Source organism: Penicillium crustosum, assembly GCF_028827405.1.
Source record: "Penicillium crustosum strain IBT 35664 chromosome Unknown utg000001l_segment0_segment0, whole genome shotgun sequence".
Taxonomy (NCBI): Eukaryota; Fungi; Ascomycota; class Eurotiomycetes; order Eurotiales; family Aspergillaceae; genus Penicillium; species Penicillium crustosum.
The window spans coordinates 4,941,249-4,961,556 of NW_026623122.1; the positions used below are offsets into that span (position 1 = coordinate 4,941,249).

Sequence of the window (20,308 nt, forward strand, 5' to 3'; positions counted from 1 at the left end):
CAACTGCCTCGGCTTCTCCACTCAACAATTAACCTCCGCTCAGCTCAGCTCAACTCAACTCCAATGCCCTACCCGCGGCCCGTCTCCCCGGTCTCCCTCGAAACATGCATGCCTTCACCCTCCGAGCTGGATTCGGATGACCTCTTTGCCTCGGATGAGGAGCTGGACGACGCTGCGCGAGCTGCAAAGCGCCAGAGGGTTGAGAAGTTGGCGGAGTCTTATCTGCAGGGCAAGCCATTGTTGATTCTCTCTGCGTCGCTGCGGGGCCCGTTCAATGATGGATGGACCAATCCGTGGAAGAAGAATAGGACACGCGGGACCGGCGCACCAGTGAGGGCTCGTCAGAAAAATGTCCCGGAGCCAGTGGTCCAGGAGACTGACTTGCGGGCTCCGAAATACCGGGAGGGTCTATCGGTTAGCAGTTGTCGCCCTGAGATCCCTGCGGCATCTTGCAACTCCCCCAAGAGCTTGGTACAAGCTGGAGACCGCTCTTCGCCCTCGAAATCGCTGCGGAGACAATCCAAGGAACTGACCCCGCACCCGGGGCATGGTGGACAGAATGGAGCACCGCGACGGTCTCCCACTAAATCGAAGGAACCTCCATCGTCGGCAGTAGAATATCAATCAATAATGCCGCGTAGGACGGCGGACTGGTTGAAGAAGGATCGGAAGCTCATGAACTTCACCAAGTTCGAACCGCCGACCTCGCCAACAATATCCGTGGCTTCTCGTCAGTCAGATAAAGCTCGTCGACCAATGCCTCGCTCTGTTCAAGTTCAGGTCCCGCAGACACCCGGGTCACCAACAAAATGCCCTCCTGTCAAAAAGGTCCCAGCGAAGACAGCCCAGAGTGCTCGTGCGAACTCGAACGGGCACCTGTCCCCACGGTCGACTCAATCGGCTGCATCTAATTCACCCAAGATCACTGCCGTTCCCAAATTATCACCATTCCAGCAATATCAACTATCTCATTTGTCACAGGAAGGGTCTCTCCGAATCGTCAATTCTTCCTCTCAGCTGCCGAGGTTTGAATATCGGAGGTGGCTCCGTGAACATTCGAGTCAGCAGGAGAAGACTTCTCCTATACAAGATGAAAGTATCCTGCAAGAAGAGACTTTTTTGCAGGAGGACAGCCCCCTGAAAGAAAATTCTGCAGTCGATCCTGCACCCGCTAGACCTAGTCCCGCTAAAGATCTAGCATTGGATCCTGCTGAGCCTGAAGCTGAGCCTGAGCCCTCTGCCTCTGAAGAAATAGCAGTTCATAATGAGGGCTCTATAAAGAAAGATACGAGCCACAAGACTTTATCGAAAGAGACCAGGTTCGCAGATGAGGAAGATGTCATAGAAAACAATGTTGCGGCGGATCAGGTTGTAGGGGAAGATGTCCCGGGGGAAGTTGTCGCTGAGGGAGAGGACGCAGTGGATGTTGTTGCAAGCGAGGAAGATACATCGACATTTCAAAACACAGATATCTCTGGACCAACAGAGCAGAACACCTATGATGATCTCCCTTCCGCCCAACAAGTGCTACCACCTTTGGGAGTCTCAGATCGGGTAACGTCATTGCACTCTACAGCTTTGCCAAGAGGAGATTCAGGACAAGACTCATCCCCAAGCCCCGACACCCAGCTTTCGACCCAGGCTGCCCTTTTGCATGCCCAGCAGTCTTTTCAAGATGACTTGGACAGTCCGAAATATTATAATCAACACACGCCGGACCCAGACCGAGCTGTGCATTCACCCAATGCTTCACTTCACTCAGCAAATGTCACTCCATTCTACCGTCTAGAGGAGTCAATCCGACGTGATCTAGAGCGACTTTCTAGATCCATGAACAAGGATGAAATGCAAGCAATGAGCACGCAATTCATGCTTGATGCGGCTACACCTTTCAATTTCAGCACGGAGCAAGCTGATCAAGATCGGAGTGTTAAACCTACGAACAGAAATATGACGCAAGCAATGAATACGCAGTTCATGCTCGATGCAGCTACACCTTATGCTTTCAGCACAGAGAAGAGGCAGCGTTCATACCGGCCAGACTCAGGTTCACCTATAGCAAGAAACTCTAAGAGAAAAAGGACGAGCAATATCGGAAGTCCCTCCCCTTCTACTAGGAGTCAATCAACATCTCTCGACAACGAGTATCATACTGCAGAATCCCAGTCAGGAGACGATGGAGAAAGTCCACAGCCAGTGGCCCAACAGTTGGATTATCAACCAACTTACCAATCTGCAACAGAGGTTGCATCCCTGCCCGTCACCCTAAGCGAATCGATGCCAACAACAGGTCAGGATGGACAAGGTGTGCACCAGGGAATGGAGAGTTTCAATCTCAGTCAGGCAATTGCAGATGCTGGTAGTTGGCTGCAACAAAGTTTTGATTTCATGAAGGATAGCGGTCGACCGAGTCAGAATCCCAAAGCGATTCCTACATCTGACGCACAACCTTCCCCTTTGAACATGGAACTATCTCAATAACGAGAGTTCCTTGATGCCGTTATGACTAACATTTCCACTTCTTGTTCTTTCCATCTTTGTATCTTACCATCATGCGTAGCGTGATGAAAGCTTCTGCTTAGTAGCGAAGTTATTTCAGGCCCTCATAGTTCTAGCATATATGGGTATATTTTATTTTATCAATACATATCTGGTTATGGTGATTTCATGATTAGTTACATATGTAGACCTGAAAAAAGGCTACACATCACAAAACAAATAATCATTTGAAGCGCAAAGTAGAAAAGAACGTCGTTCTGGCAGCCGTAGATCGACGTCAGGAACCAAGTGGCCCGAGCGCCAGCGGGGAGAGCTCCGAACCGCATCGTCACCTTCACATCTCAATCAATGGCGAGCCGAGATGGCGCTGACATCAGTAAGAAGGCGAAAATTCCCCCTGATAGATTGTAGCTGACAGAAGCAACAGTGGAAAGCATTCAACTTCATCGACGTGTCGCCGGTGAAGCTACCAGAGGACAGCTCCTCAATCTTCAACGTAAGGCCTCGACTTTCCACTGCTTCAACCCATGCCGTATCTAACAGTCGCCTCTAGAGTGACCTCTCGAGTATCTGCACCGGCTCCGCGAACATATTCGTTGGCACTACCGATGGCTTCGTCCACATCGTCTCCTCGGCCTTCCGCGTCGTGCGATCGTTCAAGGCCCACGATACCGGCTCCATTACGCACATGCGACAGATAAACGATACCGCTCTACTAGTAACCGTCGCAGAGGATCTCTCCAACGAACCGGTTCTGAAGGTCTGGGCACTAGATACGGAAAAGAAAGATGGGGGTCCGCGGTGTCTGTCAACGGTCTCCGTGCAAAATGCCAGGAGACAGTTCCCGGTGCGTTTGAATCCGAAGCGAGCATAATCGAGGCCAATACTTACTTACGGTGATATAGATATCGGCCTTCGCAGCCGTCGACGACCTCTCACAGGTAGCAGTGGGTTTCGCGAACGGATCCGTGACGATCATCCGGGGCGACCTGATCCACGACCGAGGCGCGAGACAACGGATCGTATTCGAGTCCGAGGAACCGATTACCGGACTCGAAACACAAAATGGCGCCATCACAACCCTCTACATCTCAACGACAAGCCGCATTTTGACATTGGTCATCGCCGGCCGAGGACAGGGCCAGCCTGCGCGCGTTTTGGAAGATACGGGCTGCGGCTTGGGCTGCATGACTCTGGATAAAGAGAGTGGGGATATTCTCATTGCCCGGGAGGAGGCGATCTTTACTTACGGGCCGCGGGGTCGTGGTGCGAGCTATGCGTTTGAGGGCCCGAAGACGTCTATTGATGCCTTTCGTGACTATGTGGCTCTCGTATGTCCACCCAAGGCTGGGACTAGCAAGTCGGATCCTCTAAGGAAGTACACTGCTAGTCCGGCTGAGGATATCTTTGGCACCACCACGTTCACTCTGCTTGACACTGATCTTAAGTTTATCGCGCATAGCGAAGCGCTAGTGTCACCTATGAAACGGATTTTCATGGAATGGGGTGACTTGTTTCTTCTAACTACAGATGGCAAGGTATGTGGGTGCTACAATATTGTGGTGGTCTTTCATTTAACCCGTTCTAGGTCTTCCGTTATCGGGAAAAGACCCTCCAGCAAAAGCTGGAAATTTTATATGAGCGCAATCTCTACATCCTCGCTATTAATCTTGCGCAAAAGATTGGGATTGATCCGCTACAGCAGAACGCTATCTATCGCAAGTATGGCGACTTTTTGTACCAACGGGGTGACTATGATACTGCTATGCAACAGTATCTCCGGGCCATTGATAATACCGAACCTTCTCAGGTCATTCGCAAGGTCAGCAAGGACCGGGATTTGGAAGTGTTCTCTTACTAACTGTTGCTGCAGTACCTGGACACCCAACGTATTCACAACTTGATTGAGTATCTTGAAGAGCTACACGACCATGGCCGTGCCACGGTTGATCATACAACACTTCTTTTGAACTGCTACGCAAAGCTCAAAGACACAAGCAAGCTAGACTCATTTATCAAAGCTCCTGGTGAGCTGAAATTCGATCTTGAAACTGCCATTGCAATGTGCCGTCAAGGTGGATATTATGAGCAAGCAGCCTATCTTGCAACAAAGCATGGAGAGAATGACATGGTCGTGGATATCCTAATCGAAGACTCTAAGAAGTACGCCGAGGCAGTAGAATACATTTGGCGGTTGGATCCCGAAGTGGTATGTCTCAACTACGCAGCGTCATTGCGGGAAGCAAGCTAATTCGTGCCAGGCCTATCACAATTTGATGAAGTACGCTCGGGTATTGTTGACACACTGCCCTGAGCGGACAGCAGAGCTGTTCAAGGTGTACTATTCTGGCCAGTACCGACCACGCACGGAGGTAGAACAGCCAGAAGAGCCCCAAGAGCAGACGACCAGCACAGTACAAAGCCTTGCTGCGCTTCTTCCTTTGCGGTATATGAATGTTGGCACCGGCACACAAGCTCCGGCTGAAATCCCTGAGCCGGCAACAGATCAAGACAAGGTTGAGGATGCTCCACCAGATTATGACATTCCCAAGCCGCGAACAGCCTTCTCTGCATTTGTGGACCATCCCAAGGAGTTCATTGATTTCCTGGAGACTTTGGTGCAGCAGCCAGACTTGAAGCAGGACGCCAAAGTTGATCTTTTCACAACATTGTTTGAGATGTACCTGGACACAGCAAAGGGGAAGAAGGATGCAGGCGAAAGACAGGAATGGGAGACAAAAGCGAAGAAACTAATCGAAGGGAAAGACGTGAGTTATTCCACCGCCCATATATCACTTCTTATATCTAACCCACCTAGATCCCGATCTCCACATCCAACGTGCTTCTCCTCTCCGACCTTTCAAATTTCAGGGAAGGATCCACCCTCGTCCGCGAGCAAGAAGGTCTTCGCCTCGATATTTTCCGTTCATTCACCTCAGCAAAAGATACACAAGGCGCCATCCAAGCACTACGCCGGTACGGGCCCGACGAGCCCCAACTCTACGTCGACGCATTGACATACTTCGCCTCGAGCCCGAAAATCCTCGAAGAAGCTGGCGACGAGCTAGACATAGTCCTACAGCGCATCAACCAAGACGGCCTCCTCTCCCCATTGCAGGTGATCCAAGCGCTCAGCAACAATGCAGTAGTAACAATGGGCCGCGTGAAGAAGTACCTCAGTGATAACATTGATCGTGAACGCAAAGAAATCACCACCGTAAGCCAACGCATTTCTATTCGGTGAATATCAAAACTAACCCAACTTTCATCTCCAGAACCGCCGCCTCATAACAAGCTACAAATCCGAAACAGAAACCAAACAACAAGAACTGGACCACCTGACCACCCAACCAGTAGTGTTCCAATCCCGCCGCTGCCAATCCTGCGGCGGAACCCTCGACCTGCCCACAGTCCATTTCCTCTGCAGACACTCCTTCCACGAGCGCTGTCTGAACAACGTCGACGAGGACGCGCAGTGTCCCGTCTGCGCTCCGACCAATGCGACTCTGCGCGCTATCCGTCAACGGCAGGTTGATTCCGCGGACCAGCATGATTTGTTCAAGGGGGAGTTGTCTCGCTCGCGGGATCGATTTGGGGTTGTTAGTGAGTTCTTCGGAAGGGGTATTATGAGGCCGCAGAGTACCATGGAGTAAGATGGGTTGAATGGGATTGCACCTAGTTTAGATATGTTTTTTTTTATTCTTTTCCTGGGCTTTTTTTATATGGAGCTGGTTTTATTCGTTTGATACCTCGATCTTTGTCAATTAGATCAAGTTGTTTCTCTTATTGTAGTACTAGTAGGGTTAGAAGCAGTTCTTTGCATGTATCTATAGTTGCTTCCAACGTTGTTTACCATCCGATGTAGGTATTTACGATATAATAACCACTTGGAAGGAAGCACTTTGAAAAGACAAGCGTTATGTCCATATAAAAAGAATGCATTGTATAGGTAAAACTCGCTTCGCTCTAGCAAATAAAAGCAGCGAGCCAAGAACAAAAAAGGAATCATATAAACTCGATAAAAATGAGCAAGTCGATCACGGTGATCAAGCAAGGCCATTACATGCAAGAGCAGTTAATATGCACAGCGGATGAGATAAGAAAATACATGAATATAGTCGAAGCAAAAGGGTCGAAGCAATATAACCGGGGTAAATACATTTTCAGTATTGATCCAAGTCTTCGCAGGAATGCGGTGGTTTCTCCGTATTGCCGAGGACGACTATTCGAGACGGAGAATGGGATAAATAAACTGAGTCAAGACCTTTCTATCCAATTGACTCTTTGAGATAGCGAGACGGCTTTATTGAACAAACTCGCTCAAAGCTCACGTCCCTTCTCGCCTCCCCATGAAACACGTGGGATGTGTCGAGAGGCAGACTGGGAGCCGGAGCCGGAGCCGGAGCCGGATCCAGATCCAGATGGAGAAGACTGGTCAGATGGCTTGTGTGTTTCGGGGTTCAGGTTCTTGCTCGTAGTCTGGCTGGAGTTACCGTTCTCATTATCCTCAACGTCCGAGTCTTCCTCCAGGATCGCATTATCATCCGACTCCGAGCCATCATCGTTCTCGGAATCGTCACCTTCAACACCCAGGGCGGCCAGACGGCGGCGACGCTCGGCTGGGGTCTCGCCTGTGTCGTCGTCAAGCTGGCGCGGGGGCGCAGTTAAACCAGCGGCTTGACGGAGACGCGAAGGTGGGATACGCTCTGTACCATCGTCGTCGGAATCGCGGCGAGGCCGGTCCCGCATACGGGGTGGTGCGGGGCTGAGGTTGTTGCGGCGTTCTTGGGCGGCAGAATTACCGCCACGTGAGAACTTCGCCAATGAGGCAGCCACGTTAGGGGAGCCGTGATGGACGCCAGACTCATCGTCAGTAACGTCGCTATCGGTGACAGACTCAGAATCCAGAGCTTCGGTGTCTTCTTCGGGGATGGTGCTGGCGCCAGTGGTAGCGGCGACGGCGGCATTAGAAAGGCGGCGCTCTTGCTTTTTCTCGGTTTTTACTTCTTCCTTGGCTTCGTGCTGGGCCCTTTCTTTAACTGGTGCTGGTGCGTCGGTTTGTTGCACTAGATCCCGACGGCCCTTGGCGTCAAGACCCTTCATCTGCTCGAAGAATTCCTGCTTGTTCATACGTCGGCCCTTGTGGCCAATGCCTTGAGAGTCGATTTGGGGGTCCTGGGCCAAAGTGAATCGAATGCCGTCATCGGCCGTCCAGTCGTCGTCCTTCCTCTTTTCTTGGGCAGCCTGGGAAGATTCGCCTTCTTCTTCCATTCCGAACCAGGTTCCCATGCGAGTCAGACCACGGCGAACAGGTGCTTCACCAGGGACGGTGGGCTCCTTCGGGGCCTTCTCGCCCTTCTCGCCCTTCTTGCTGCCGGGAAGGGTATATTTCTTGATAACCTCACCATCCTCATCCTCAACAATGATAGTATTGCCGAATTGGTATGCATGAGCTGAACGAGGTTTGGGCTTTGCTGAATCGGCCTTCGGGGGCTTTTCTGTCTTCTCGCCCTTCTCCGGCTGTTCTGCGGCCCGGTCCTTTCCAAGTCCAGTCCAGTTGGTCCACTTCTTGAGAGTCTTTCCGTATGACGTGCTAGCCTTCTCCTCAATAGACTGTTTGACCTCCTCTCCCTCGGTCTTTGTGTGCGGTTGACTCTCAGACGCTGCGAATTTTCCTGATTTATCATTTTCCAGACGCTTGCGTTGCGCTTCAATGTGCGCAATCTTCTCTTCTGGGGACATATGAGAAGTGTCCTCGGTCGCGAGCACATTGCCCTCTTCATCCTCGATAATCATGTTGTGGCCCTCTTGATAGACCTCTATCTCTGGCTCACGGCCGAAGCGATCACGCTCGGCATGAGGTGGGGAAGCTCCGCGCTCAACCTGATCGCGCTCTTCGAGTTCTTTCTTTTCTATGCCAGCCTCAATCTCATCCTCAGTTGGCCGAGGAGCGGGCATGATAGCAGACTGGCTTATTGGGCCTCCGCCACCAGCAGCACGCTTACGGCGACGTCTCCGCAGGGGCTTACGGCGAGAAGACTCGAGACTTTGTGACTCACTATCCCCCTCCTCGTCGCGTTGCCGGCGAAGGAAGTTGCCAGGCATGCCGATAGGCGGTAAGGTACCGGGAGGATACGCAGGAAGCTTTTCGTCCGATGAGGCATCCGTATCCTCCGCCTTGCGGAAGGACATGGAGCCCTTGGCGATCGACTGCACACGAGGAAGACGGTTCATCCATGAAGGGCCATCCTCATTGGCCTGTGTGTAGGATAGTGTGATAGTCAAGGTGTTGATGCGTTTACCCAGAGTGAAGACTGCGATAGACGAGCCATGGACCAAAATGGACGTAATGACCATGAATGTAGTGATGGGCCAAATGAGCCTAACAACATAATAATTGCTGCTTCCTGGCAACGGGAGTTCGTCTTCAGGTGATGGTTGTGTGTTGTCATGCTCCAGCTCCGCTCGAGCGAGAATGGCAGCAAAAATGGCGCCGACACCGATAGGACCGAAATGCCCTGCGAATAAAGCTTCTCGCCAGGTTTTCACGTCCGGTATTATCGGCTTGAGCATTAGCATGATGGGAATACGCCGGAATAATAGGACCAATATCGCAATCACCACCAGCCGCCAAGGAGTAAGGCCGAGCGCGGGGGCGTTGTAGTCCTCCCAGGGAATGATGGATCCGAAATAGACAAAATATGCCAAGTTGAGAAGAAGATCGATAACGTTGGAGACATGAGATTCCTCTGTCTTCTCCGTAAACCAACCATCGTTACTGAACCCAACACCACAGGCGAATCCAATCAGCAAGTCATCCATGCCCAGTAAGGAACCTGAGCCAGCACAAAAGACAGCCAACACGAAGTAGAACACCAGGAAACTCTCACGATCGATCAATCCCTTGCGTTCAGCCAACTTGATCGCATGGCGAGCAACATAGCCGATGGTGAAGCCGAAAATAGCGCCCAAGATACACTCGTACAGAACGGTGATACAGAACCAGTTCAGCCACACCTCGCCGACTTGAGGACGATAGTGATAGATGTAGAAGGACAGATAGATAAATGGGAAAGCCATGCCGTCGTTACACCCGGACTCCGCAGACAACAAGTCACGCAAATGTTTGGGGACACGCTTGGCGAACTTTCCCTTACCAACGACAGACGACGCCAAGACAGGATCGGTAGCCGTGACACATGCAGCACACACTAAAGCCTCCAGCCAGTTCAGGGGGTATCAGCCACCAGATAAACAAACTGGTGATCAGCCAACCCCATGTCATGACGGGGATCAGCAGCAAGGAAACAGACTTCCAATGCCGTTCCATGTAGGCCTTGGGCAACTCGACGCCGACGGCGAAACATTGCACGACCAGGACAATTCGTGAGCACTCGAGGGTGATCTTATCGATATTTCCCCATTCGTGCGGATTGAACAAATTGGCCGCATGGGGGCCGAAGATGATACCACAGAGCGTGGCTACGGTAGCTTCACCGATGTACAGTTTCTCCTTGACGAACAAGGAGCACAGCATGAACAGGCCTGTGAAACCTCCTAGGATCATGTAAGCCAAATGCGGCTTATCGATGTCCAGATGATCCCATGCCATGGTGAAGATGGCGGTGCTTCAACACCAATTGTATTATCCGGAACTTTTGTAGGATTCCGTCTCGAGCTTCGTACCGCGACGAGCAATTTACCGGATGAATTCCGCCCTCGAACTTCGTTGATCCGCGTAGCTCTTCATGCCTTGGTGAATCGGTGATTGGAAAGCCAAGTTGCCGAGCCTTGTAGGGCTGAATGGGGTTTCGCGATCGAGGCGCACGTCCGACAGATTTGGAGGTGGGCGATGGTGCAGATTCTGCGGGGCGCAGACTGTGGCCAAGATCTTGGGGATGCGGAGGCGAGGCTAAGAGTTGAGGAAAAAAAAGAACTCAGGCTTGGCCCCAGGGGAGTCAGGCACAGATTCGGATTGGAAGGGGGGAAGGGAGAAAGAGAGAGAGAAAAAACTTGGACAAGAGCGAAATCCGGTCAGAGTCTTGGAAGCTCTTGGCCAAGCAGAGGAAAGCGAGTGAAGGAGTGCTTTGGGAGATTTGCCCAGAGCGAAGTATTCTTGGAAACGGCGGGATTCGTCAGCCGAGACTTGCGAGACCCACGTTGGAAGCGGAATTGGTCTTGGCTAGCGGAGGAGGACGTGCGCCAATAGATTAGGATGTTGATGGAGGAGAAAAGATTCCAATTATATAGAGAGAGAGAGATAAAGAAAAAGATACAAAAGAAAAAGAAGAGTCTATATCAAATGAAGTGCATTATCTCTTGTTTCAATTGCAGGCACTGTAATGTTCCGGTTCTGTATGGTAATGGTACTGTAATATAAGATCGGCCAGCCCTGTCAGGCGCCAAGACCGAAATCAGACGGATCATCGGGATTTCTTGGGTCAGTGGCGTCTCCGGGCGTACGATAGGTGTTGTAGTGGGGAATCGGGGCACCTTTTAAGATTTATGTACGGATACGGACTTTATACATGTACGGAATATACGGTACAAATATAGTAATTTACACTGCATAATATCTGCTTAGGTATGTATACTGGTATGCAGGACTCTACCTAAATACCCCTTTCCTTATGTGCAGTATACATATCCTGGAATATCAGAACCCCAAATACAATCAATAACTGGAATTGGGAATTTTGTAAAAAAACGAAACAAACAGTATCAGACGAATTGCAAACTTTCGGGGGAATTTGGTGCGGAGAACACAACATCGTAAAACATGCATTCATGCATACGAAGTATTTCCGGGGAAATATGGAGAGAAGAGAACAAAAAGTAAAAAAAAAAAAAGCAAAGATTTCATGCACAATGCGCATCCAGCGCACTCCGCGCGTACCCCAAAAAGGATGGCGTTTCAAATCCACTGCTAGCTAGGTACGATGGATGTACGATGATGGATGTACGACCTGGGTGGCGAGGCCCAATGCTGCCTTACAACCCCGTCGGCATCCTCTCAACTTCATCGCTCAAGCCACGCCAGTTGTCCGCCTGCAGTTCAGAGTACTTCACACGCTCCTGGCTCCAATCCTGATGCAGGCGGCTGATGTGATACTGGCTCTGCTGGAAGTGGACGAGTTCGTCACGGATGCATTCCGTGATAAAGACACCCCGAGCATGCTGTTGTACAATGGATTCTTTGTCCTAGTAGACAATCAAATTAGTGCGCTTGTAGGTGGGTGCCATTGAAATACTTAGTCTCACCTTGAAGATAGAATCCTCAACCTTCTCAATCTCTCCGGGCTTTACTGTGCCCGATGGTCGGGCACGTAGGTCCTGCAGCTTGTGCTCACTAGTCTCAATGCGCCGTTCCAACTGCGCAATGTTGTTCCGTGCATACCGATCTCGTCGATCGAACATTTCACGCACACTGACCAGGCAATCGCGTTGCCGCTTTAGATCTTCTAGAACTCCCTCGGTCCACGCTCGGGCTTCGTCCTCCAGTAGACTTTGGCTGGCAGAGAGATGCCGAGCGGTGGCTGTGATACCTGCATTTAGGGACGGAATGTCATTGGTGTCCACTGCATATGTATCTTTGGTGACTTCCGTCAAGGACTGCAGGGCGAGTGAGAACCGGAGGTGGTCAGCAGCCAGACCATCGTTACGCTTGGCCAATCGCTCAAGCAAAGTGCAAAGATTAATATAGATTTCCGCAGAACGCTTGACACCGCTGCGAACGGTTTCAAAGGTTTCGTCAAGTGTAGCGGGTAATGAGTCTTCAAGATCTGGTGGGAGGACACGGCCAACAAACTCGTCTTGCACTGATATTGTGGCCTGTTTTCGCCACACCGAGAGCTCCTGTTTTCACAGTTATTGTCTGCTTCGAGAATCCCCAAAATTCCCAAGGGAAACTTACTGTTGGGACTGTCAAGAACATGATCACAAGCTGCTCTTGGCCAAGAACGGGATGGCGAACGAGGGCGTTGGTGAATCGAACAAGTCCGTGCCGGCGCTTTTCGAGGAAGGAGGATGAATCCGCTGAAAGGTGAGTGCCATTGACTTCATAATTGTGAGTAAGCGATTAGGTGCGCTAAACCAGCGTTGTACATACCTGAAACCCGCTTAGGGGGAAGAAGAGGCAATTGCCGGAAAGGAAATCGCTTTTGGAGGCAGTCCAATAGCCAGACAAAATCGCTATAACGCCGAATAACCGTGCTACCTCTCCGGGCAGACTTCACCTCATAATTTCGGTGTTGGAACATAAATAAGCCTTCTTTCTCGGGGAGCAACGCGACAGTCACGGTCTCCTCTACCTGTGGGTTTGTCGGTCGGCCGAGACCAAGGGACCGACGCCGTGGTGCAATAGTGTTGGGCTCATCCACTGCAGGACCAAAGCCACCTAGTGCCGGAGGCACTGTGCCCCCAAAGCTGCTTTCATCACTCGGGCCCGCTCCACTGAAGTTATTGTTCCCCCATCCAGACCCAGAACTGCTAGGCGGCGCAGTCTCCGTCTGGCCATTGAAATGATCCCGTTGAGCTACACTGTTCTGTGTGATGTCTTCGATTGCCTTGCTAGACCAGGCATTTGTTGTGGATCTCACACTACCAAATCCATTCAATGGACGCGGTTCGGCGCCTCCTGTCTCATGGTTGTGACCACGGTGTAATTCTGGACTGCCCCATGGGTCTGACTCCAATCCGCCTAATGACGTCCGTCGTAACCTTTGCGATTGTGCGGAGCCGGGAGTTTGGAAGGGAGGAGGTTGGGAAGGGGGCGTAGCGGGTTGTTGGTATGGTTGTTCAGAGCTCGCGTCGTTGGTCGTTCGTAGCCGGTCGAGGTAGGCAGCCTTTGGCTGGGGTAATTCTGCATTGACTCCGCGTTAGAGCGATTATCCCGAATAATAAATAAAGAGATACGAAAGGGCGCAAAGTCAACTCACTTTTGCGGCGGTCATCCACTGCATCAAAGGTAAGGTCCTCGCCTTCTTGCGCTAGGCCGACCAGCGCCAACAGCACATTGAACTCGCCACGACCAAGTCCGCTAAAGCTTTCATGATCGCCAGAAGCAACAAGGTTCAGGATTTTGCTTTGGTCGGTTGCAGTGAGCCCGCTGCTTGAAAGGATCTCCCGAACAGAGGTCAACCCAATGCCGGAGCCAACCCTGTCACCGCTGTTCAGAATCAGGTCGTATGCGTCGATGTAGCTCTCAGGCACATCTGTATTTGGAAGCAAGGTTCGAGCCAGATCGCGGCGGGCAGTTCTCTTGGCTGTATTATTTTGGGCGTTCCAAGGAGAGGAGTGGTCGTCGCCGTCGTCATCGGCGAACAGCGAAGAGCCGCCCGTAGCCGGTTCGTCAGCAAAGAGCGAGGATTTGAATCTAGCAGAATCGCCCGTAGAGGGATCCTCCGGAGATGTGCCGAATAAGGACATCAGGAAACCAACGGGGTGGTGTTTGCGCCGGGAGAGCTGTCGGGGGGTCAGGTGTGGAGGTGGTGGCAATGACGATGTTGACGATCAAGCGGAGCTCCCGAGGGGGGCTGGTCGCACGAATATACGGGCACCGCTCTCCACCTCAATAAAACAGCCCTGGAGACACTGCGATTGTCAAAAAGATGAGACGCAATAGGGAATCCAGTGTCAATTCGAGTTCGAGGAGAGAGAGATAACAGGCTCCAATGTCACTGGTACTGCGCCCAACCGGGTTAGTCAGGCCAAGCCAGTTGTACCAGCTACAACCCTCTTACCTCAAGACTGCAAGTATATACATTACGAAGGTTGAATCTTTTGGAATTGATTCTGCTTTTTTACAATTATTGTCATTATCTTCTCGTTCAAATAAGAAGAATGTGTGCTAGCAATTATTATCATCTGCTGATATATTTTGAGGCTGTGAATGGCGTTATCGGAGATCAAGATCACTTCAGCACTATGTATGCTATGGAATATTTTTCTTGAACTTACACATTTCAATAGTCTCTGGACTTCTGAGTTAAATCTTGCTCAAGAAGCTTGGCCAAAAAAAAAGAGAACTGGGTCTCTATGATACTGCGGAGCTCGCAGAGAATGCCGATACTTCTATATTCCAAAGATATACCTCTGCCGGAGTGGAGTGACTTGGGTCTCTCTTATCTAACATTGAACATTGAACATCGAACATCGGATGGAGGCTCCGATATTGGAGATAGACATTCCCCGTCACTGTTGTACAGACCAACTCCCCGCTCGGAGGGACATCCCGATGGTTAGTATACCTAGCCCATGCATGAATATCATATTTAAAAGTTTATCTGCCAGGGTGCTGAAAACTATTCTTCATTTAACTTTGAACGAAATCTACGTATCTTTGTTTCTTTTACACAATATGCGTCCTGTTACCCTTACTCGAGGAGCAAGGCTCAATTGCCTCAAGCCTCGCGCCCTAAATGGATCTTCAAGGCGATATCTGACTATGCTAAGCCCTCCCAAGTTTGAAAATGAAAAGATGGTGAGTGATACCAAAGTATCTATGGATATAACCGGACTTTGGCTAACAGCAAATCAGCTCAACTATGCCAAAGGCTCTCCAGAAAGAGCCGAATTGACCAAGACTATCAAGAAACTCAAGGGACAATTCCCTTTCACAATTCCTATCACTATTAATGGCTCAGAGGTATGTAGTCAGAATAACCACTCTCAATTAAGAATATTCCACTGACATATATTTGTAGGTTACCACAAAAGAATCCCGGTCCCAACCAAATCCCTCAAAGCATAGTGAAATCGTCGCAAACTACGCCTCTGCCACCCCAGAGCAAGTCAATGCATCCATTGATGCTGCTCTCAATGCAAAGCCAGCCTGGGAAGCTACCCCCTTCGAAGACCGTGCCGCCATCTTCCTTCGAGCCTCCGAACTCATAACTGGCAAATATCGTTCAGAAATCGTTGCAGCCACAATGCTTGGCCAAGGAAAGAACATCTGGCAAGCCGAGATTGATGCCCCTGCCGAGACGGCCGATTTTTTCCGCCACTACATCCAAGAGGCGTGGGCGTTGTACTCCCAGCAACCTAAAGTCCACCTTGATGGAAACTGGAACAAGATGGAGTACCGCCCGCTTGAGGGCTTCACATACGCCATTGCTCCTTTTAACTTCACTGCTCTCGGCGCAACACTTATTGGACCTGCTGCATTGCTTGGCAATGTCGTTATCTGGAAGCCTTCGGACTCAGCGCTTCATGCTAGCTGGTTGCTTCATCAAATTTTGCTTGAAGCCGGTTTGCCTAAGGATGTTGTCCAATTTTTGCCCGGTGATGCTGAACAAATCACCAACACTATTCTTAAGAGACCCGAGTTTGGGGCCCTAACATTCATTGGCGCCACTGCTACGTTCAAGGGCATTCAGAAGAAGATCGGCGATGGCATTGGCGCCGGTATTTATAACTCCTACCCTCGAGTGGTCGGTGAGACCGGTGGTAAGAATTGGGGTGTCGTCCACCCATCCGCGGATGTGAAAAGTGCGGCTTTGAACACCATTCGAGCAGCCTTCGAATATCAAGGTCAGAAGTGTTCTGCCAACTCGCGTGTTTATGTTGCGGAGTCTGTTTGGCCCGAGTTCAAAAAGGTCCTAGCAGAAGAGACTGCTGCTCTCAAGGTGGGAGATGTCGAAGACTATGCCAATTTCATCAACCCGGTTATTCACGAGCGTTCATTTGACAAGCTCAACAAGTTCATCGAGGAAGCAAAGAGCGACTCGGAACTGGACCTTATCGTTGGCGGCAAGGCTTCTAAAGCAGAGGGCTATTACGTGCACCCCACCATCTATCAGACCTCCAACCCTCACCACAAAATTATGTCCGAGGAGCTGTTTGGACCCATTCTTGGAATCTATGTTTACCCAGACGCTGAATGGGAGCAAACTTTGAAGTTGGTTGACACAACCTCTCGCTACGCATTGACTGGAAGTATCTTCGCCAAGGATCCCTATGTCAGCCGCCAGGCGCAGACTATTCTCAAGCATGCTGCTGGTATGCTCTATTTGAATACAAAGTGCACCGGCTCGACTGTGGCTCAGCAGCCATTTGGTGGTAGCCGTGACTCGGGTACAAACGACAAGACCGGCACTATGGCGCACCTGCAGCGATTCGTTAGCACTCGCACAATCAAGGAAGAGTTTGTGCCTCTAGAGAAGGTCACATATCCTTCGAATGAAGTTTAAGAAAGGAAAATCTAAATATAACTTATCACCTTCGAATATATATTGAATTTCTATATCTTGAATGAGCAACTAATTTTACGCTAATGTAGGAACGATTACAATAGCGTAGATTTGAAACTGTATTTAGATGGGAGTTCGTGGTGGATTGGCTCTCATTGCTCCTGTGTTAGTTATGGTTCTGCACAAAGATGAAGTCACAACACTGGCGACAGCTAGTGCAGCTAACATGCCTTTTTTTGCTGTGCGTTAGCATGTGTGGCTGCGTATGCTGTATGTAGTTCTGGTTGTGTTTTCAGAAACAGATCCGTAAGGATATATGCATGATTTACTATATGAAACTGAGACTCGCCTTTTGCGCGGTCTCTGACGACGACTTATAAATTGGATAATCTAAGTATCATATTACAGATTTGACATTTAAGATAATACTCCAATATGGGTTATGTTATTTTTCAAGTCCTTTTCCTTTTCCGTATCGTAGTGAGAGTACATATCTTCCAATACCATACTAACAGGGATTGGACTTCCAAGGTTCTGTCCTGAGGTGTGAGAGAAACCACTGATAGCACCAGATAGCATTGAAGAATAACATCGGAACCTAATCACCGACACGAAAGATATATGAGCGCCTCGTAACACTGAAAGTCAAATAGTTTATCACAAGACTGTCATTGACCAACCCCACTTGGGCAGGTCTATCTCTAAAACGTAATGCAAATCAACATTACAGCCTCGAACTGGGCCAGTGCAGGAACTTGAGCAATGATAATGTACGGATCTACCGTGCTAGGCCGTTCAATGATAGCACAAAGCCCCGAGGAAGCAACGATGAGTTGGCATCGCGGGACAGGATTCCTGGTCCGGGAACCCCTCCCTCTGTCGGAGGACGCCTCCGATGAAAGACCGGCTGACTATCGGTGACGGACAGTTAGGTAGGTGGTAGCGGTCTGATAAAGTAACACAGAGAGTAGAAGAAGTGTTCGCTTCAAATAGTATTCCATGACCTGAGTTGAATGAAAGATATTGCAAACTTGAACTCCTTATAAAACACAAGTGCGACTTTAGACTCATCTATTTGCATCCCTGACTTAAACCAAGATGATACCTCGTTCTACTTCTATGAGGACCCCTCATGGTTTCTCAGTTCGAATTTCACCGACCTTATGTTGTCGACTTCATTCGACAAAATCCCACTTCCATGATGCCGCCGTCATGCCGGCAATCAAACCGCCCGTCGAGGTCTCATCTATGGCCCGAATCCCGACAAGATTATTGCTACGGTCATTGCTCTTGACATCCTTGATGACATCCAAGTTATTCTTACGACCTGCTCTAGCCGTAATGAGTATCCTTGCGACATCAAAATCCGCACTATTGAACCCAGATCGAAACCTCCCTTTGAACAAATTTCTTCGCTGGACGGTCTACAATCACTTTTGTGCTGGAGTGAATAGAAAGGAAGTCTCAAAAACCGTGGCAGACATTAAGAAGATGGGATACCAGGGCGTCATCTTGGGGTATTCGAAGGAGATAGTGCTGGATCAGGAAGAAATGCTTTCGACCAATGCGTCTGGCGCATCAGAATACAGCGAAAAATGCTATCAAATGATTGACGAGTGGAAGGAGGGAACATTGGAGACACTACGTATGGTTGGGCCGGGTGACTTCCTTGCCGTGAAGTAAGTATGAAGCCCTGAATTATCGTCCAATGGAATCTGATATTTTGTTCTAGATTGACAGGTGCCGGTCCTATTTCAGTGGATGCAATGGCAGCACGCCAGAGTATGCCAGAGCCTCTGGTTAAAGCCATGGATGAGATTTGCATTGCGACAGAAAAACAGGGCTCACGTCTCTGGTTGGATGCAGAACAGCAAGTCTTGCAACATGGCCTTGATGACTGGGCCATCGAAGTGATGCGCAGACATAACAAATCTGAAGCCCCAATCGTTTACAACACTATTCAGGGCTATCTCAAGGGGTCGAAGGCGAACCTTGACCATCATCTTACCTTGGCTGCGCAAGAGGGCTGGTCTCTAGGTATCAAGTTGGTCCGAGGGGCATATATTGAGCATGAGACCCGCTCTCTCATTCATGATACACAGGCCGATACAGATCGATCCTACGATCTCATTGCAGACACCTTGCTTTGTCGAAGAATGCCTGCTGGGAAGGAGAGCCTTCCATTCCCCAAGGCCGCTCTTTTCCTTGCCACCCACAACGCTGCTAGTGTAACCAAAGCAATTGCCACACATCAGAATCGGCTCCTCGCCAACCAACCCACAGTCATGTTAGAATGTGGACAAATCCAAGGCATGGCTGACGAGCTCAGTTGTGAGCTGGTGCAAAACTATGAACGTGCCCTCGAACAATCATCCGCCGCCAACTTGACCGTACCAAAAGCTTTCAAATGCATGTGTTGGGGTTCAGTTGCTGAGTGCATGGGATATCTACACCGCCGAGCAATCGAGAATCGCGGGGCAGTGGAACGAACACAGCACATGTTGACCGCATTACGTCGTGAGTTGTGGCGAAGGATTGTCGGATGAGGTTAGTGGCTAGATACCCAATGCACAATATAACCAATCAAACTATTGGAACCTAGTATATATGCACAATCCATGCACCAAGCCAAATAGATCACGGCAAAGTCTATCCCATTAGGGCCACACCAATCATGTGATAGTTCGTGATAGACGACATCGGAGGCGCTGTTATCTCTGATAAGAAAAGTCGGAAGGACATCCCGACTGATTGTACCTGCTCTCCCATCTCTACCCCGCACACTGCAAGGCCATTGATATCGGAGAGTTGCCCCGGTAGCACAGACAATCTTCAAAATTGTTCTATACTTCATCCCGGTATCCTAATCCGGTATGCCTGCAACATCTAGCAAAGCAAAAACGAAAAAGTGCCAGAAGGCGTGAGTCAGAATCTTTAATATGTCCCAAAGTAGAATATACAACTTACATTTTATATAAAAAAAAAGCTGTGAGAGATGTCGATCAATGAAGGTCAAATGCTCGGGGGTCAGCCCTTGCACAAGATGTGCGCGGAAGAAAAAGCATTGTCACTTTCCCGTGGAGGAGGTCCGGGTCTCCGTGTCGGAACGGTAAATAGCTCCACCTGGCTGCACAAGTACGTGCTAATCCATAATAGGTACTTGCGAGAGCTAGAGGAGCACATATCCAGAAGTGCAAACTCGGGACGACATGGGCATCCGGCACCTCTTGACCATAGTCCTCTAGGAGGTACACTGTTCACCGGCGACGATAATATTAATATTCCTCCAACCCCTCAAGCATCTAGCACACTGCTAGATAACCAACAAGATATTGGATGGCGTTCAATGCCAATTGGTATGCTATAACCATTCTCCGAATGTGTATTCGGTGTGTTGATCATGGCTTGCTTCTAGGGATGGGCCCGCCCCTGCATACCCCAGAGACTCCTCAGAGAGAGCATGAGACAAACAGTAGCGCCGAACAAGATCATAACCGATCAAGGTTCTCCCGGAATCCTTTGGTTGATCGGGATCCATCTTTTGCCCAGACACCAGATGGCCGATTTTGTGAGTAATTAGTCTATTGTATCGCGCCACTTCATTACTGACTCGGATATTG

General features: G+C 49.9%; 6 protein-coding genes across 6 annotated transcripts; 4 read left to right on the plus strand and 2 right to left on the minus strand.

Moving 5' to 3' along the window:
- Nucleotides 1-63: 63 nt before the first annotated feature.
- On the plus strand, nt 64-2,481 carry N7487_001843 (uncharacterized protein; the record flags this gene model as incomplete). Its single annotated transcript, XM_056869591.1, has 1 exon — nt 64-2,481. The coding sequence occupies one exon, from the start codon at nt 64-66 to the stop codon at nt 2,479-2,481; it is 2,418 nt and encodes an 805-aa protein (XP_056734375.1).
- A 379-nt stretch (nt 2,482-2,860) lies between these two features.
- N7487_001844 (tethering complex subunit PEP5) lies at nt 2,861-6,152 on the plus strand (the record flags this gene model as incomplete). Its single annotated transcript, XM_056869592.1, has 9 exons — nt 2,861-2,875; nt 2,927-2,995; nt 3,053-3,346; nt 3,405-4,037; nt 4,088-4,321; nt 4,373-4,708; nt 4,761-5,267; nt 5,318-5,716; nt 5,775-6,152. The coding sequence occupies 9 exons, from the start codon at nt 2,861-2,863 to the stop codon at nt 6,150-6,152; spliced, it is 2,865 nt and encodes a 954-aa protein (XP_056734376.1).
- Nucleotides 6,153-6,819: 667 nt separating this feature from the next.
- Nucleotides 6,820-10,111, minus strand: N7487_001845 (Na+/H+ antiporter Nha1; the record flags this gene model as incomplete). The annotated part of the gene is made up of 2 exons (XM_056869593.1): nt 6,820-9,710; nt 9,760-10,111. 2 exons carry the CDS (start codon nt 10,109-10,111, stop codon nt 6,820-6,822), a joined length of 3,243 nt encoding a protein of 1,080 aa, XP_056734377.1.
- A 1,379-nt stretch (nt 10,112-11,490) lies between these two features.
- On the minus strand, nt 11,491-13,926 carry mvp1 (sorting nexin Mvp1; the record flags this gene model as incomplete). The annotated part of the gene is made up of 5 exons (XM_056869594.1): nt 11,491-11,700; nt 11,761-12,354; nt 12,413-12,555; nt 12,608-13,360; nt 13,437-13,926. The coding sequence occupies 5 exons, from the start codon at nt 13,924-13,926 to the stop codon at nt 11,491-11,493; spliced, it is 2,190 nt and encodes a 729-aa protein (XP_056734378.1).
- Nucleotides 13,927-14,857: 931 nt separating this feature from the next.
- On the plus strand, nt 14,858-16,688 carry N7487_001847 (L-glutamate gamma-semialdehyde dehydrogenase; the record flags this gene model as incomplete). The annotated part of the gene is made up of 3 exons (XM_056869595.1): nt 14,858-14,980; nt 15,038-15,145; nt 15,204-16,688. 3 exons carry the CDS (start codon nt 14,858-14,860, stop codon nt 16,686-16,688), a joined length of 1,716 nt encoding a protein of 571 aa, XP_056734379.1.
- Nucleotides 16,689-17,900: 1,212 nt separating this feature from the next.
- Nucleotides 17,901-19,234, plus strand: N7487_001848 (putative proline oxidase Put1; the record flags this gene model as incomplete). Its single annotated transcript, XM_056869596.1, has 2 exons — nt 17,901-18,367; nt 18,421-19,234. 2 exons carry the CDS (start codon nt 17,901-17,903, stop codon nt 19,232-19,234), a joined length of 1,281 nt encoding a protein of 426 aa, XP_056734380.1.
- Between the last annotated feature and the right edge of the window lie 1,074 nt (nt 19,235-20,308).